Source organism: Centropristis striata, chromosome 1, assembly GCF_030273125.1.
Source record: "Centropristis striata isolate RG_2023a ecotype Rhode Island chromosome 1, C.striata_1.0, whole genome shotgun sequence".
In the NCBI taxonomy this organism is placed as follows: Eukaryota; Metazoa; Chordata; class Actinopteri; order Perciformes; family Serranidae; genus Centropristis; species Centropristis striata.
In genome coordinates, this window is record NC_081517.1 from 4,855,610 (window position 1) to 4,873,343 (window position 17,734).

Genomic DNA, 17,734 nt, shown 5'->3' on the forward strand with positions numbered 1-17,734 from the left:
TCTTCATTTCAGCACCATTTTTATCAACTTTGGTTAATGCTAACATACTAGTACAAACTTTAGTGGAAACAGGCAATATATGCTACAATATAATGTTAGAACTCAATTTTAACCAAAAATTTAGTTAATGTTAGGCTTTGTAGGGCAGAATAGATAGATGCAGTGGTTGAGTAGTTTGCTAGCTGTTGTCGTATGTTAAAAACATTTCTGGAGTAATTTCCTTCTTTTTTGATGGAGGTCAATCTCGCGCTGCCTAAGGAAACACCCAGTGCTAAGCTAGATTTAGCATATACATGCAATGTCTGTACTGAATAGAGTTTTGTTGGGAAGACATATTTTGTTGGCATTGCCTTAGTTCCCTCAACAAAGAGCCAATGGGATTTTTCCATTGGATTTTGGATTATTGCAGAAAACACATTCAGTGGCAAACAAATAAAATATGTACATCTTTTGTTCTACAGGATCATCTTCATAAAATAACACCACTTTTTTATCATGTATGAAGTGTAAATGTTGTCGCCACACTGCAAAAAAAGAAAAGTTGGGTGAACTCAAAATTTCAAGGCAACAAACTTCGATAAAATTTTAAGTTGGACAATTAAACTAAATATTTTAAGTTTTGTTTTTGAGTTTGCTCAACTCTGAATTCCGATTTTTGTCAACTCAACTGTAAGTTGTACTAACTTACAATTTTACATTGTAATAACTTTTAATCCTTACTTCTGCTAACTTCTGCAATGTGCTGAATTGGCACGATTGTACAGTTAGCATTGATACGCTAATGGCTACTCTTGTAGCTGTAACAAGCAGCGCCGCTAGCATGAGTTAGCCGCTAGCTTTCGCTAATGACCAAATTTCACCGATTTCCCGCATTTCACAAGAAAGAAATAAGAGTTAACAGAACTATTGTCCCTTGTTTTGAACCCCAACTTAAAGATATAAGTAACAAGAACTCACAAACTTGTTTTTGAGCTTTGTTGTGCTAACTTACATTATTGCCCTAAATGTCAGTAATTTATACTTCCAAGTTTTACCAACTTAAATCACTGTTTTAGGCCAAAAAATACAAATTGGCTTTTTTGCAGTGCAGTTACATAGCATAACATAAGAGTAAACTAACGGCTGCATGACTTTAACGTCACCAACACTAAACAGACAATGATGTTTAAAATCCCCAACACCACTGACGTCTCATTTAGCCACTTGGTAGCAACCACCTTCCGTTAGACACGTAACACATGCTTCAGACCTAATGACTGGGCTATTTACTGACATATTTTATGTCTTAGAACAACCTGACAGTGTCTTCAGCTTGTGTTAACCGCAGACTTAATTTCAGGCAGCTAACCAAAAAACCCATTGACTTTGAGTGAACCAGAAGTGCAAAACTGTGAAGTCATTCTTGTGTCTATACGGAAGATAAAACTGACTTTTTTCTTCTCACAGATTCAGTAAGATAATAAATCCTGAGTATTTATTTAAGGTCCCAATAATGTCTTTAAATACCAAACTTTCCTTCCAGTTAGGTGACTAACAGGACATTTTGAAAATATGTGGAGCTGTTGGGTGATTCTCATGAAGCCAGACTAAGTTATGTCTGTGAAGAATATAAGGACATACTTTATTAAACTGAACATATTTCACTTTTATATGAATGAACAATATAGCCATAATGAGGCACAATTCATTGTTTTGTGTTAAAATAATATTTTTTAACATATTTTTTATTCACAAATTCATTACCGTAATGCGTCCAGATAAAAATGTCATGCTTTCCCTACACTTATATACAATAAATATTTAATAAACTTTATAAAAATAAATATACATTTGTCTAAAAATGTATAATTTAACAGAATATAATCAAACATAATGGTTTTTAACAATGTATAAAGAACAAAATCTGAATGAAAATTGATGAGAAAAAAATGGTTAGATGTTACGATAATGATAGAATTGTTTGAATTAAAATATGTGTACATTTTAATAAAATACATTTTGGTGATACCAGCTTTCTTGAGCATATTTAAGTGCTTGCCAAAGGAAAAAAAAAAAAAACCCTTTCGTTGTTTTTTTTAAATTTCTATTTAAAAATGTGTTACAGTACTGAATTTTGTTGCTCACAGTGTCTCTAAAAATGTCAGAAAATACATGAAAATTTTTCAAGATTATAGATTATAAATTCATATAAAACAGTGACTTTAGATTGTAATGTTATAAAGGGTCAAAGAAAATATGTATTAAATGCTCTTGGATTTTTTGCTATGAGCTGTACCATGTTCATGAGAATCACCCTATTGCACTGTATAAAAAAATCTGGTAGTAAATGGGGTTTTTTAGGGCCGGGACTCGATTAAAAGACTTAATCTAATTAATTAGAGGCTTTGTAATTAATTAATCGAAATTAATCGCATTTTAATCGCACATAAATATTTGACCTGAGAACAGTGAGAAGTAATTTTTTTCATATGGATTTTTAGTATACCATTGAATAATGACTGAATACATAAGATTAAGCAACAAAAATATTGTTTATTTTTGTTCAAGTCCAACAGACCAGTGCAATTTTTGCCATTAAGTGTAGCAATAGCATATTTAGAAATATAGTACATTTCAGAAATTCAGGGAGCCTATAGGTAGGTAGACCTTCTGTTAATTAGAATACTTATATAATACTCGTTTTTTGTAACAAAATGTCCCATCATCCACGGGGCCAACCAAAGGTCTCATCAGCTTCTTCCTTCATGTTCACTGTGGTTTGTTGTTGTCTGAACTCATGAACTCTAGTTGGTGTTCCAGTATAATCGGTCCGCCTGAAACTCATCCAGTGAGAAACGTTCCGCGGTGCAAAAATAAGTGCGATTAAAATGCGTCAATTTTTTTTTTTAACATGTTAATTTTTGTGTAATTAATTAATCTTAATTAACGCGTTAAAGTCCCGGCCCTAGTTTTTTTCTTCTTCTTTTAATCTCCAAAACCTCAGCTCCAAAAACTGTTGCAAATTCATAACAAAAGTGGAAGCCCAGTTTCATACCTATGACTAATTTTGCTTGTGAAAACATGCTTTGCATCGAGCATTGTGGTTTTCAAACAGCCAGAAGTTCATGGGAACATCACAACCAATCAACACTGTCCACCTAAGAGCCGGTCAGCTCTGATCCCATGCTCACGCTGCGGAAACGCTGAGGTTCGTTGTAAGACGGCACAGTGAGGAGAGACATTTTGTTCCCTCCAAAGGGAGGTTTGGGGATGGCAGGCACAGCTCTGTTCTGGTTGATGGCCGGCTGGGAGCTGCAGTGCTCCAGACTGGAGTGGGCAGCCGGGTGGAACTGGAAGGCAGAGGGGTGATGGGAGGTGAAGGGAACGGCGGAGGCTGACTGAATAAATGAGTCTCTTGAGGACTGAGGAGGAGGAGGAGGAGGAAGCAGAGACACAGGAGCTTGGGTCTCCTTCCTCTCTTCAGTCCATCCTTCCTCCCTGATCTGCCACTCATCATCGCCCTTCCACTCCACCTCCTTCTTCTCATTGCCTCCTCCTCCTCCTCCTCCTCCTCCTCCTCCTCCTCCTCCTCCTCCTCCTCCTCCTCCTCCTCGCCTCTCCTGCTCCGCCCCAAACTGAATCTCCAGCAGAGGCGTATTGGAGCTCTTGTCCTCCCTGAAGCTGCACACGGTGCTCTGGGTGTCCTGTCCCAGCCCCGACGGCAGAGACCCTCCTTTACCTATTTTACCGCTCTCGTCATCGTCGTCGTCGCTGGTGCACTGGTCGATGCTGGGGGAGTGGCGCAACCTGTGGAGCTGCGCTGAGGTGCGGCGGAGAGCTCCTCCCATGAAGCCGGTGGGGGACGGGGCGGCATTGAGCAGGCGGTTGAAGAGCGCCATGTTGGGGTGACGGCTGCCTGGCTCCTCCAGGTTCTCAGCGATGTCCGCAAGAGGCTGGAAGTGCATCTCCTCTTTGGGGATCCTGTCAAGAGACGTCAAGATTGTTTATTTTCCTGAAAATACCAAACACCATGACCTGAGGGCAGCAGAGACTGGTCATATCTTTAAGAGCAAATTGAAGACTTATCCTTTTAACTTGGCTTTTACCTGAACCATTTTTAGAGATTTTTCTCCTCATGCATCTTAGTGTTATTACATCTTCTCTTTTATTTATTTATTTATTTGCTATTTTTAGTATATATATATACATATATGTATATATATATATATATATATACATATATATATATATATTTATATATATGTATGTATGTATGTATTATCATGCTCTATTTCTTAATTTGTTTCATAATTTGTTGTTTTATCTTTATTATCTAGCTTTTTATTTTATTTTATTTTTATTTTTTTATATATATATATATGTATTTTTTAATTATTATTATTTTTGTATTATTATTATTATATATATCTTTTAATCTTATTTTATTTTATCTTATCTTACTTTATTCTTTATCTAATTTATATCTAACCTGCCTCCAATGTTTCCTCACTGCTCCGTGTTGAGATGGAGCTTCCTCAGTTTGTGCTTTGTTTTTAAATAGGATGGGTGGGATGAAGGTGGGTGGGGTGGAGGGTTGGGGATGGGTGGAGGGTGTTTGCTTGTTTCTATGTTTCGTTATCTTTTTATTATTATTATTTTCTCCTATTTTATGTAAAGTGCTTTGTGTTGCATCTCTCTTGTATGAAAAGTGCTATACAAATAAAGTCTGATTGATTGATTGACCATACACACATACACACGTGTATACACGGTGGTTCGATCTCTCACCATGGCGGCCTACATGTCGAAGTATCCTTGTGCAAGATACTGAACCCCAATGAATTCCCAATGGTGTAAAGCGCTTTGGATAAAATCGCTATATAAGTGGACTCCATTTGCAGCTCTTTGTCAGCCCCAATCATATGGGCTGAAATATGTGCCTGCCGAAACTGAATTTGAATCATTCATATTTGAATTTGAATTGCTTAACTTGAGTAATTGCATTAAAAACCTTAATTTGAATCACATAATTTCTATTTGTATTGTTCAATTTGAATCATTGCATTGAAAAACTGAATCTGAATTGTAATTTGAAATTGAATTTATTACTTTGGAACTGAACATTCAGTTTACAGAGTTCAATTTCAGTTCTCACAATTCAATTTCAATGAAATGACAAACATCCGGCAGTTGAGGCAGAGCAATCGATCCCAGATACACAGAACGCCTCTTCAACCAATCAGCATCTACTTTTTTTTACAATTTGTTGCCACTAAGCGGCAGCCTCCGGGTCAAACTGAACGATACAAATTCAAATATAAATGATTCAAATTCAGTTTCTGGTGGCACATATTTCAGCCCATACAGTCACGTCACTTACTTCTTGAATGAAGGTAGAATACTTTCACTTTCATCACCCAGATTTTCAGGGGGAAAAAAATTTTGGGGGGATTCAAAGTGAAAGTATTACAGTCACAAGGCAAGCACACGTAACACAAGAAGGTTAAACCCAGACACTCACGCCATATCAAAGGTGGAGCCCTGGAAGGAGGGTTTGCGGAGGACAAACTGCGTGGCGGCGGTGTAGGGGGGTCTGGGGTTGGAGTCATTCCAGTAACGATCTCTTTCCATCATCGGCAGATCTCCATACATCTCATCCACCGCCATCATGGACACCTGCAGTGGGAAACACAGAGAGACGAACAGTTTAAGTTTTTATTTTTTAACATTGTGTTTATTGAATTTTGTCATGTAAATGTCATACATTGACCATTGAATTCCCCTTACTGGTACATATATTTATAATGATATGTATATATATTTATGCCCATGTATATATATATATATATACCTGCTTCATTCTTAAGTGTAAGAAATCAGGATTTAGAAGGGAATTGAAAAAAGCTGTTTTGAGTAAAGAAATTAGGTTAAATTCAGTTGACTGATATCTGTAAAGCTGTGTTTAAACTTGTACAGAGACAGCTCTTAATGAACTGATCTCTGAATGTGTCTGTGTATATGTGTGAGTATGTATGTGTAGGTGCTTGTACTATGTATGTATATACTTTTACTGTGTATGCATGATGCATGTGAATGTTACTGTTATGTGTCTTGCTTTTTAGGGACCCCAGGAAGAATAGTTGTCACCATGGTGACAACTAATGGGGATCCAATAAACAATAAACAATAAGCCTACATCCACATACAGACACCTATACATACATATACATATAGCAAGACAATCAAAGCTTCAAAAGCAAATTGATAAATAAAATAGAATACAATAACATAGATAAATAAACCTATATATAAATGGAAATAAGTCAAGGTATATAAAAGTCCAAAGGTGAAGCCACGAATGAAAATAAATAAATAAATAATAATAATTATAATTACATTTTGCTCCTCAGCAACTATGTCTTATTGGTGTCACATCTTGAATTATCCATATCTGCTGTAATCAAATGCTCAATCATTTTACCCCATACTCCCTTAAATTTGTCCGGTCATTGTTTTATATTATACATTATTTTCTCGATGGGGATGCAGGAGGTAAGTTGTCTAAGCCAAAGAGAGGGCAGAGGTGCGTCTTCGCTCTTCTTTGAGAGCTTTGCATTTATTGGCTATTGTCAAAGCTATTCTTATAAACCTGACTTTGCTGCCCTCCCCAGGTAGCATTGAAGTGTCCACTGGCAGAGCTAACCTTGGTTCGGATGGTAAATTTATTTTAGTTACCTTGGATATGGTTTTAAGTATTGTTTCCCAGTAGTTGGACAGTTATGAGCAAGACCAGAACACATGAATACAGTTGACAGTAAAGAGCAAAGGACAAGTTTTATTAGAGTCATATTGATCTAAAAGCAGGGAACTTTCATTTTGTGTTGAGTTTGGCGGCCCCTGTGGACAAAAGTGAGTGTTTCCATGAGCAACAGACTGCCATTAGAAAATCTCTCATTTTAGTGACTGCCTCCCTTGTTTCCTTTAGGGCAGGGATTCCCAACTGGGGGGGCCTGACCCCCCCGGGGGGCGCCAAAGATCCACGTGGGGGTTGCGAAGCCCTCTTAATTTTAAGGGGTGAAATAAATATAATGGGTTAAATATATACATCTATGCCTATACATTTGAAAAAGGCCAATCTACAAGCTCACAACACATGGCAAGGCTTCATGCAAGTTTGAATGACTGCTTTTTTCAAAAGTAATTTAGCATATAAGTGTAAATTTAACCTCTTAAACCTGAAGGTCCACACAAACTTGGTGTCCTGTGAAAGCAGAAACTACACTGATTGCAAAGATATGTGTATCACATCACTGTGCAGCGAAAACTTGGCGAGCTAGCCCCCAAAGAATGGGGGATCGCCAAAGTTTACAATTATAAAAATGTAGGTCCCTCAAGAAAAAGGTTGGGGATCGGGGGAAGAGTGGTCGCTGGGAAAGGCCACACAGGCCACGCCCTCTCAAATGTCCGCTCACTCAGCGTGTCTCCATTACAATAAAAGGCCCCAGAGGGATTTAGAGACTCTGGAGGTGACGTATGGTTTTCATTCATCGCGTAATCACTTAGTGACAGTTTCGACCGCTGATCATAAACAAAGCAGCATGGCTAATTATGCACACCATCTCCCCTGATCATAAACATTGTGATCGTGAATTAACCGGCATCGCTGTTAACTGTGCACATTTAAAGTTAAAAACTGATGAAACCGTGTTCGTATCCCTACCTGCTTCTCCAAATTGCTTGTTGTAAACAAACAGAGATGCTAAGTGAACACCTCCTGCAGCAGCAGCACATACACACTGTACTGCTACAGAGCTAACTGTTAGCCTGTTAGCAACTTGCAGACTGGACGCTAAGGGGTTAATATCCCCTCCAGCTCTGTGACTGCAGCTGGGAGAGACTGCTGCAGGAGGACTGTGTCGCTTCAACTTGTTCTTACTCTTCTTAATGAGCCGCCAAGTCTCCAAAAGTCTCCAATAACACCAGAAAAAGTAAAATCGCTGGATTTGTCGCTAGTTGCTATTTTGAAAAGTGGTCACAAGGGGGGTCTGAAATCTCGCTAAATATAGCGTCAAATTCGCTAAGTTAGCAACACTGCTTCGCCGGCTTTTACAAAAGGCGCATGTTGTTGTGGCGTCGAGTACTACGTCACATCCTGCTTAGCGTTCTATCCAATCAGCAATCAGGATTTTTTTCAGGGGAGAAAAACGGCCCTGCTCTTCGAGGGAGCCAAAAAACAGCCAGTATAAAGACGGCTCATATTCAAATTAGGGGCGTTTCGGCGAGTGAGATCCGCCTCATTCCGGGTATTAGACTGTAATGGAAACACCCCTAATGAGTCTGTTTCATAACCTGTTGAAAATACTAGTAGTACATATAAATTAAGACATGATGGTAAAGCTAAAATGGGAAACTAAGGTTTAGCAGTGATAGTAATATCGCATCAGATTTCCCATGTTGGACTGCAAATTGTCAGTCAGAACAGATATTTTTGGGCTATTTGTTTTACTGTAACAGAATAATCAAGTGTTAAATCAAAATAAATGTAAAGGAGACAGTATAACATAAAACAAACCTGGAAATTTCTGTCTATCAGCCAGTTGGTCTCAAAGTCATCATCATCTTCTCCAAAAGGGTTGATCAGCTGCTCTGCAACCTTCAGGACACAACAGAAACATGAATTAGTGATTTTATTTTTTTCAATAGTGCTCAGGTATTAAAGCATGTGATACGTCACTCTCTCTCTCTCTCTGACCTTGAGCCACCCAGCATAAAAGAAGAACTGCAGCAGGGTGAAGATGGGCACGTACAGGTCCAGGTCGTGACCCGGATAGCCTTGACTGGGGTCCAGGAACTGGCGACCAATCAGACACACCAGGAAAAAACTGTACACTGCCAAAGTCACCACCTGTGGGAAAGATGGAGGTTGTTCCTTTTAATTCTTCCTACAAATATAGAGGCGCATCTCAATAAATTAGAATATCATAGAAAAATGTATTTATGTCAGTAATTCAATTTAAAAAAGTGGAAATAACACATTATATAGATCCATTACACACAGAATGAAACATTTCATGTCTTGATTTGTTTCATTTCTTCTCATTATAATGATTATGGCTTACATTTAATGAAAACCTAAAATTCAATGTCTCAGAAAAATGTAATATTACAAAAGACCAATTTTAAAAAGTATGTTTAATATGGAAATGTTGGCCTCTGAAAAGTATGTCCATCTATATGACTCAATACTATTCAACTTCAACTACTGGAAATGGACTTTACCATCATATTCTGAGTATTATCGCTCTAGATTCACACATGAAATGCTCTCTACACTGCAAATTATTTGGCTCTTACCAAGATTTAAAAAAAAAACCAACAACTTAGATTTAGAAGTGTTAGATAATTTATTTTGTTTAAAGAGTAAATTTCATTTTTAAGTGTTCAACATGCTTATTTCTAGATTTAACAATCTTAATTAAAGAAATCTTGTCAAGTGAAATTATCTGTCCATGCAGCAAGATAATTTCCCTCAGATTTAGTGTTTTTATCTTGTTTTTAGACACACCTTATTTGCAGTGTATCACTTGCAAGTGTGCCATTTCAACTGGAAAAAAGTATAAAATAAAAAATAAAGATTCCTAAAAAATAAAACAACACTTAGATACACTTAGATAGATAGATAGATAGATAGATAGATAGATAGATAGATAGATAGATAGATAGATAGATAGATAGATAGATAGATAGCATTTAGCATTGTAAATAATAACTGCTGAGCGAGAGGTGCAGTCATTGATGAATCACTGAATTCACAGGCCACCTCCCCTTGCCTTCACCTGCAAATGTCAATCAAAGATACATGCACCAACCAGGAAAGACTCCACAATGACCACAAGGAAACATAAGAGTTGTATCACAACTGCAAAAATATCAAAACAACTAAAAAGAGATGCATGAAAGCTGCAAAGAGACATAAAGAGACAAACAACTATGAAAAGGGGCAAAATGTCCTACAAAACTACAAGAAGATGCAAACAACTCCAAAAGGAGGCAAAAACACAGACGATAAAAGATGGAAAAGGCCAAAACAATTACAAACTGACACAGAATAACAAAGTTACACATAATTACCACAAAGAGACACAAAACAACTTCTTAGTTACACATAATTACCACAAAGACACCTTAAAAAAACTATAAAGAGACACAAAACAACTTCAAAGTGACACATAATCATATCACTGCAGCATCCAGAGCAGCAGAGCTCTTACCTGAGTGTAGACGAGAGGAACGCTGATCATGTCGTAATGAAACAGCATGCTGCACTTTCCCCTGAACGCATTCAGCTCCTGCTCACACACAAATACACAGTTCACTTTACTGCATTTATCCAAACTTTCTGTCTGTGTGAATATATTTCTAAAACTGAATCTTTGCCTAAACATAAGAACTGTAGTTCTGTTATGGTGTGTGTGTGTGTGTGTGTATGTAATGCTGTACCTCCAGCAGGAGCTTGAGTGTGTGGTCGTCTTTGATGCGTCCCTCGCAGCGCGCCACGGCCGCTAGGTTGGTGAACCAAACACACGGGATCCAGTATTTGTTGTAAGGAGAGTGGAGACCCTCGAACTTCTTTCGTTCCTCTCTTGACATGAATCCTGCACAGACACCAGACCAAAACATTCAGATTCAGATTCAGATTTGACTTTATTAATCCCACAGTGGGGAAATTTCTTTGTTACAGCCGCAAAGTTTCACACAATTTTTAAGATAAAGATAAAAAATAAACAATCTAAGAAAAAGACATTTAACAATATACAAATATACAATAATAATATACTATATACAACTTAGTGCAAATTTAAGTGGAGAAATGTGCAGAGTGCAGATTTATATGCAAAAATGTTCAGGCTGTGTTGGTGTTGTACAGTCTTATGGCAGCTGGAAAGAATGACCTGCGGAAGCGTTCCTTTTTACACCGTGGGTGTAATAGTCTGTTGCTGAAAGAGCTGCTCACATCCATTTATCCATAGTGTAAATGTAACTCACAGTTAGGGATCAACATTATGTACAGACAGGGGCGCATTAATAAACGGGTTAACCTGGGCTACAGCCCCAGGGCCTCCACCATGGCTGGGCCCTCTAAGAATTGAGAATAATAATGTCGGCTAATGAACACTCGACCGTAACGCGAGGGTGGCCATTCGTCCGGCTTTTAAATGTCCTGTCTGGACACTCATTTGTCCTCCTGTTGAGAAAATAACAAAAAGGTCCACCTTTTGACACGTTACCTTGTTAGTTGAATACTTATTGGCTAAAAATGTGTGTCAAAATAAGTAATTTAAATGGTTCTATTTTCGTGTGTTGACCTGTCAACACATGGCTCATTTGAATATTCAAATGATCCATGTGTTGATTCACCACAACATGCCAGTTGCTACCACCAGGCTGTCAATCAAGCTCTCAGCTACTGAAAGTCTGAAAATACCAAAGTGAAAGACCTCTTTTAACCCAGAAGGGGCAAGAAAACACGGGTTTGTTACAAAAAGTAAGAGGGATGAGTTTCATTTTTTTGTACATTATGTCGAAGCAATGTAGATGTGAGCAGCAAAGGCAAAGCAGCTATCAGAGACATGCTAGCACTGACTAGCATCGAGCTAATCGGAGAACAACTCTGCTTAAAACCGGATCATACCAAACAAATATCTGCTTCCATGTATGCAAAGTGTCCTCCTTTTTGATGTGAAGGAAATGGCCACCCTACGTAACGCACATGACGCTGCAATACAGGGACATTTGGTGGTAAAAGTGAAGTGTTCGACACTGAGAGGCCCCCTGAGGCCTCCCATATCTTTCATGCTGATACAAGGTAACAAAATCACACCATATATATATCCAACACGCAGATTAGTAGAAGGCACTGAAAGCGGCAGTTAAGACAGCAACATATAGCCTAATAGTTAGTGACAATGAAGCGTTCACACCCAGCTACAGCGAACTCTAACTAATATCAACATAAGTGATGCACGAACTTTGAACTGCTCTTAATTGTCTTTTTATTTCTTATTCTATGTTTTAACTGCATTCTCAACTGCTGTATGTTTTTAATGAAATTCTGTAACTTTACGGTGAGCCGAAGGCAAATTTCCACCATGGTGAATAATAAAGATTTATTGTATTGTATTGTATTGTATTGTATTGTATTGTATTGTAATAAATGGCCTTGTCACACTGTGAAAGCTTCTGTGATTGAACTTTAACTGGCTTTCTCAGCTTGTCTACATATCATATATAAATAAAGTTATTACTGTAAATAAAACGTGTATTTTCAATAAATAGATGGACTCTAGAGGGTTAAGATACTGTCACGTGTAAATCAAACTTTGATGCCACCAAAAGTTTGAACACGGTGCATGTAGAAAACAGTGAGGAAACAGTTTCTCCACTGCGTCTCTTCCTACTCATAGAAGATAAACTTAGAGAGTTAGAAGATAACTTTTCTTATCACCAGTGAATGTCAAGATGTGCCTGTCCTTGTGATTTGCTCACTGGTGGAGAGAACGTACATGAAAGGAAACAACACGCAACACACACTGAAGACGTCAGTGTGTGACGGATCACTCCATCTACAGCACTTCCTGTCACTCTCTAGTACAGCGTGAGAACGTCTGTATGATAAGGCTCAGTGTAAATAATAACTGCTGAGCGAGAGGTGCAGTCATTGACGGATCACTGAATTCACAGGCCACCTCCCCTTGCCTTCACCTGCAAAATGTCAATCAAAGACACATGCACCAACCAGGAAAGACTCCACAATGACCACAAGGAAACATAAGAGTTGTATCACAACTGCAAAAATATCAAAACAACTAAAAAGAGATGCATGAAAGCTGCAAAGAGACATAAAGAGACAAACAACAACTATGAAAAGGGGCAAAATGTCCTACAAAACTACAAGAAGATGCAAACAACTACAAAAGGAGGCAAAAACACAGACTATAAAAATGGAAAAGGCCAAAACAATTACAAAGTGACACAGAACAACAAAGTTACACATAATTACCACAAAGAGACACAAAACAACTACAAAGAGACACACAACAACTTCAAAGTTACACATAATTACCACAAAGACGCACAAAACAACTACAAAGACACACAAAACAACTTCCAAATTATACATAATTATCACAGATAGACACAAAACAACTTCAAAGTGACACATAATTACCACAGAGAGACACAAAACAACTACAAAGAGACACAAAACAACCACTGACTAAAACATTACTCATAAAAGTGACACAAAATGAACAGTCAGAAACACAAAGCCACAGAGACAGCCACAAAGACACAAAATTACCACAAAGAGACACAAAACAACTACAAAAAAGGCCAAAACAACCACAGACAAAAGAAATGAGCAAAACAATTACAAAGTGAGACAAAATTACCACAAAGAGACACAAAATAACTACAAAGAGACACAAAACAACTACAAAGAGACAGAAAACAACTTCAAAGATACACAAACAACTACAAAGAGACACAAAACAACTTCAAAGAGACACAAAACAACTACAAAGAGACAGAAAACAACTTCAAAGATACACAAAACAACTTCAAAGAGACTCGAGACATTATTCAAAATGACAAAAAAAGTCGAAATCACGAAAAAAGTCAACGTAACGAGAAAATAGTCAAAATAATGAGAAAAAAGTTGAAGTCACGACAAAAAACTCAAAATGACAAAAGAAGTTAAAGTTGAGAAAAGAAAGTCGAAGAGAGATATATAACAGCCACGAAGACACAAAATGACCACAAAGAGACACAAAACAACTACAAAAACTGGCTAAACAGTTGTGTACTCTGTGTGGGAGGCAGTGGGGCCTTATACATCTTGGTGCTCAGGGGCCTGTTGTCTCATGACTGACCCATCGGTGCACTATTTCAGGTTTTGCTGATTGAAAGCTTGTTTGGATCATCGTATCAGATCATATGTAAGTGACAGCAGGTGGATCCCTGTCGGACTCACCAGCCTCCACCACGTGGTCAACGGTGGGGAACCGTTTGAAGACGGCCGTGCTGACAGAGCGGAGGATGAGCAGGGCCGACAGGCTGGCGTAACGCATCATGGTCCGTCTCAGCAGACGGCCTCGCTCATCGCTCCCCTGGAGGCCCCCCGACAGGACGCACATGAGCCTGTCGGGGAGCGGGATGCTGGTGTACTGGCTCCACCAGCGGTTCACCACCAGGGTCACATAGAAACCTACAGACAGCAGAGGACACACGGGAGGACTCAGCAAAATAAGAAAATGTTTTAGCTTTTCTGTTTTAGCTGATTTAACAGACACTGCAAAAAAGCTGACTTGTATTTTTTGGCCTAAAACAGTGATTTAAGTTGGTAAAACTTGGACATATAAATTACTGACATTTAGGGCAATAATGTAAGTTAGCACAACAAAGCAAGCCAGTTGTCTGCTCAAAAACAAGTTGGTGAGTTGTTGTTACTTATATCTTTAAGTTGGGGTTCAAAACAAGGGACAACAGTTCTGCTAACTCTTATTTCTTTGTTGTGAATTTGTTGTCATTAGAGAAAGCTAGCTGTTAACTGATGCTAGCGGCTAACTGATGCTAGCGGCGCTGCTTGTTACAGCTACAAGAGTAGCCATTAGCGTATCAAAGCTAACTCAAAATTGTGGTCGCAACATTAGCTGACATTTCATAGCGGCGTTACAATCGTGCCAGAGAAATTCAGAGTTGAGCAAAGTCAAAAACAAAACTTAAAATATTTAGTTTAGTTGTCCAACTTAAAATTTTATCGAAGTTTGTTGCCTTGAAATTTTGAATTCACACAACTTTGCTTTTTTTGCAGTGTACGGGAAAACATCTGCTGATCCAAATCTGACCTTTAACCCTCTGGAGCACGACTTCTTCATGACGTCATGAGTAAAAACTGTGCAGCATGGAGCTCTGCTGTCAGCTCAACTCTAAAGTTTTGGCTTTTCCACAAGTTTCCATGTCCAATTTAATGCGTCAACCCTTTTTTAACAAAGGTAAATAAAATTAAAAAAAACACCTCGACCAAGTGTAGAAACATGATTTTACTTTTTTTCTTTTGCAGATATTTTTCTAATTTAGCTTTGTGCATTTAGCATTTGTAATGCAATCTTTTGTGTTTACTGGTTTTTTGTTGTTGTTTTGTGTAATTTCTTTGCAATTTCCACTTTCTTGTTTTTTTTATCTTTGTTTTTTGTAATTTCTTTGTTTTTATGTGGGGTTTTTTTTGTTATTTTTGTGTTTTTGGTGTGTTTTGAGTGTGTTTGTATGTGTTTTTTGTAATTTTGTGTGTTTTTTTATTTTATTTTATTTTTAATTTATTAGACCACCCTTGTTTTCTTCAATTTCTTGTTTATTTTAATGCCTGGTACAACTAAATGTACATTTGTTTGGACAAATATAATGATAACAACAAAAATACCTCATAAGAGTTTAATTTAAGAGATGATATCTAGACATTTTCCATGGTTTTCTTGATAATGATTTTGGTTATGAACACTGAACAAAGAGCTGGTACATACTGTAACTAAAACTCTGTCCCTCTTATGTTATCCCAAAGTTGACAAGAACAAGATTAGTGCTTACCCAGAACAAAGGACATCGGGATGAGGCTGGCGTAGTGATTGCAATAAATTGCCAGCTTTTCAAAATACCTCTTCTGATCATCGTACAGGAAAAATCTAAAAGGGATACATAGTCATTTGAAAACAAAGCGTTGATGAAAGTATCATGTGAAAAGTGGTGGAAGAAGTATTCAGATCCTTTACTTAAGTAAAAGTACTAATACCACACTGTGAAATGACTCCACTAAAGTAAAAGTCCTGCATTCAAAACTTACTGAAGTAAAAGTACAAAAGTATCGGCATCAAAATGTACTTAAAGTATCAAAAGTAAAAGTACTCGTTATGCAGAACGGAAGCTCTCAGATTGTTTTATATTTTCAAAATATATTATTACACTATTTGTACTGATGCATTTATGTAAGCAGCATTTTATTTTTTTAAAGACAGAGCTCATTTAACTATATAATATACTGTTATGAGGTATCATTTAAAAACCCTCTGGAGTCTCCAAAAGCACCAAATCCAGACTTGTTGACTCCATCCAGACTAGAAAACAAAGCAGCGTGGAGCCCTACTGTAAATTTACCTCTAAAGTTCTGGCTGTAAACTCCATGAGGCCAGTTTCAGTTTGATGATGATATACCAAGTAAAACTGGGGACAAGCTCAAATAGATTTAGTATAAAATGATAGAACTGGAAGGAACCCTCTTATATGTTATATTTGACACCTTTGTTCACATTTGAAACATTTAAAATTCTTTATTGAGCATGATAGTGTTTTGAAAGTAAAAAAAAGATTCAAAATCACATTTTATGTTGGACTAAAGGACTAAAAAAGACACAAAATGACCAAAAAAAGACACAAAATGACCAAAAAAGCACAAAATGACTAAAAAAAGACACAAAGGGACAAAAAAAAGACACAAAATGACTAAAAAAAGATACAAAATTATTTTAAAACACAAAATGACTAAAATGACAAAATGAGAAGACAGAATGACCAAAAAACACAGAAGACACAAAATGACTAAAAAAGACACAATAAAGACATTTTGGATTAAAAAATGGACAAAATAGCCCAAGACTCCATAGAGTTAAATCTTGACCCAAAAGGTAGCTGGTAACTTAAGCTGTCGGCTAAATGTAGTGGAGTAAAAAGTCCAGTATTTGCCTCAAAATGTAATTGAGTAGAAGTATAAATTTACATAAAATGGAAATACTCAACAAAAAGTACCTCAAATTATACTTAAGTACAGTAATTGAGTAAATAGACTTTAGGTAGGTACATTCTGCCACGGCATGTCAATGTGTTTTTTCTGCAGCTGTCCTTGTATCTTACCTCAGCTATTCTCAACCTTGGGGTCGGGACCCCAATTGGGGTCGCGAGATGATTTCTGGGGGTCGCCAAATCATTTTGGAAGTCAGCTCTGTCTCCACTGTGTTAAAGTGTTCGTGTGTTAATGTGTTTTAGTCTTTTTGGTAATTTGATGTCTTTATTTGGTCATTTTGTGTTTTGTTTTGTCATTTTGTGCCTTTTTTGGTCATTTTGTGTCTTTTTCTGATCATTTTGTGTCATAAAATCTAAAAAATATATATAAATGCACAGACAGAGAGGTGTTTTAGTTGTTGTCTGCTTCATTATTTGTCCAAAATTCGTCGTATCAACTGAGTTTGTCTGATCTGAACTGTGCGTGTGAGATTGTGTTCAGTGAGCGGGGGTCGCGGACAACATGCATGTTAAATTGGGGGTCGCCACTCAAAAACTCCTGTCTTACCTGTAAGTGATGCTGATGGCGGTATACATGGCGAAGAAAGCCAGGAACTCTTTATACAACACCTTGTAGATGCTGCCTTTCCAGGCCAGGAGCAGCTTGGAGAAGCCACAGAAACGGGCGTTTGCAACTCTGGCTGTGTAGGTGACAGTCATTGGTGACGGCCAGATTATAGGTCCTCAATAAAAAGAGCTGTGTGGAAGAAACAACCAATCTGTGATTACACCTGCAGTGGGAACGATTACAAAAGAAATCCTATTTTCACAGTAAAAACAGTCAAATATTTGAACTTTTTTTTGTAATTACATACAAATCTATGCTGAATAACAGCAGTTATCTCAAATGTTGAAAATTGTCTTAAAT

The 17,734-nt window shown here is 37.5% G+C and overlaps 1 protein-coding gene across 1 annotated transcript; it reads right to left on the reverse strand.

Moving 5' to 3' along the window:
- Window positions 1-3,137: 3,137 nt before the first annotated feature.
- On the reverse strand, window positions 3,138-17,526 carry LOC131971088 (bestrophin-2-like). The gene is made up of 9 exons (XM_059332391.1): window positions 17,375-17,526; window positions 15,622-15,716; window positions 14,012-14,245; window positions 10,480-10,634; window positions 10,251-10,328; window positions 8,732-8,884; window positions 8,552-8,632; window positions 5,501-5,655; window positions 3,138-3,960 (listed from the first exon to the last, which is right to left on the reverse strand). Exons 1-9 carry the CDS (start codon window positions 17,524-17,526, stop codon window positions 3,138-3,140), a joined length of 1,926 nt encoding a protein of 641 aa, XP_059188374.1.
- Window positions 17,527-17,734: the final 208 nt, after the last annotated feature.

Excerpts from the sequence above, each read along its gene's own strand:
- LOC131971088 (XM_059332391.1), bottom strand. The coding sequence starts at position 17,526 with ATGACTGTCACCTACACAGCCAGAGTTGCAAACGCCCGTTTCTGTGGC. Across the intron at positions 15,717-17,374 it reads GCCATCAGCATCACTTACAG|ATTTTTCCTGTACGATGATC; the intron begins GTAAGACAGGAG and ends TATCCCTTTTAG. Across the intron at positions 14,246-15,621 it reads CCCGATGTCCTTTGTTCTGG|GTTTCTATGTGACCCTGGTG; the intron begins GTAAGCACTAAT and ends TGCTGTCTGTAG.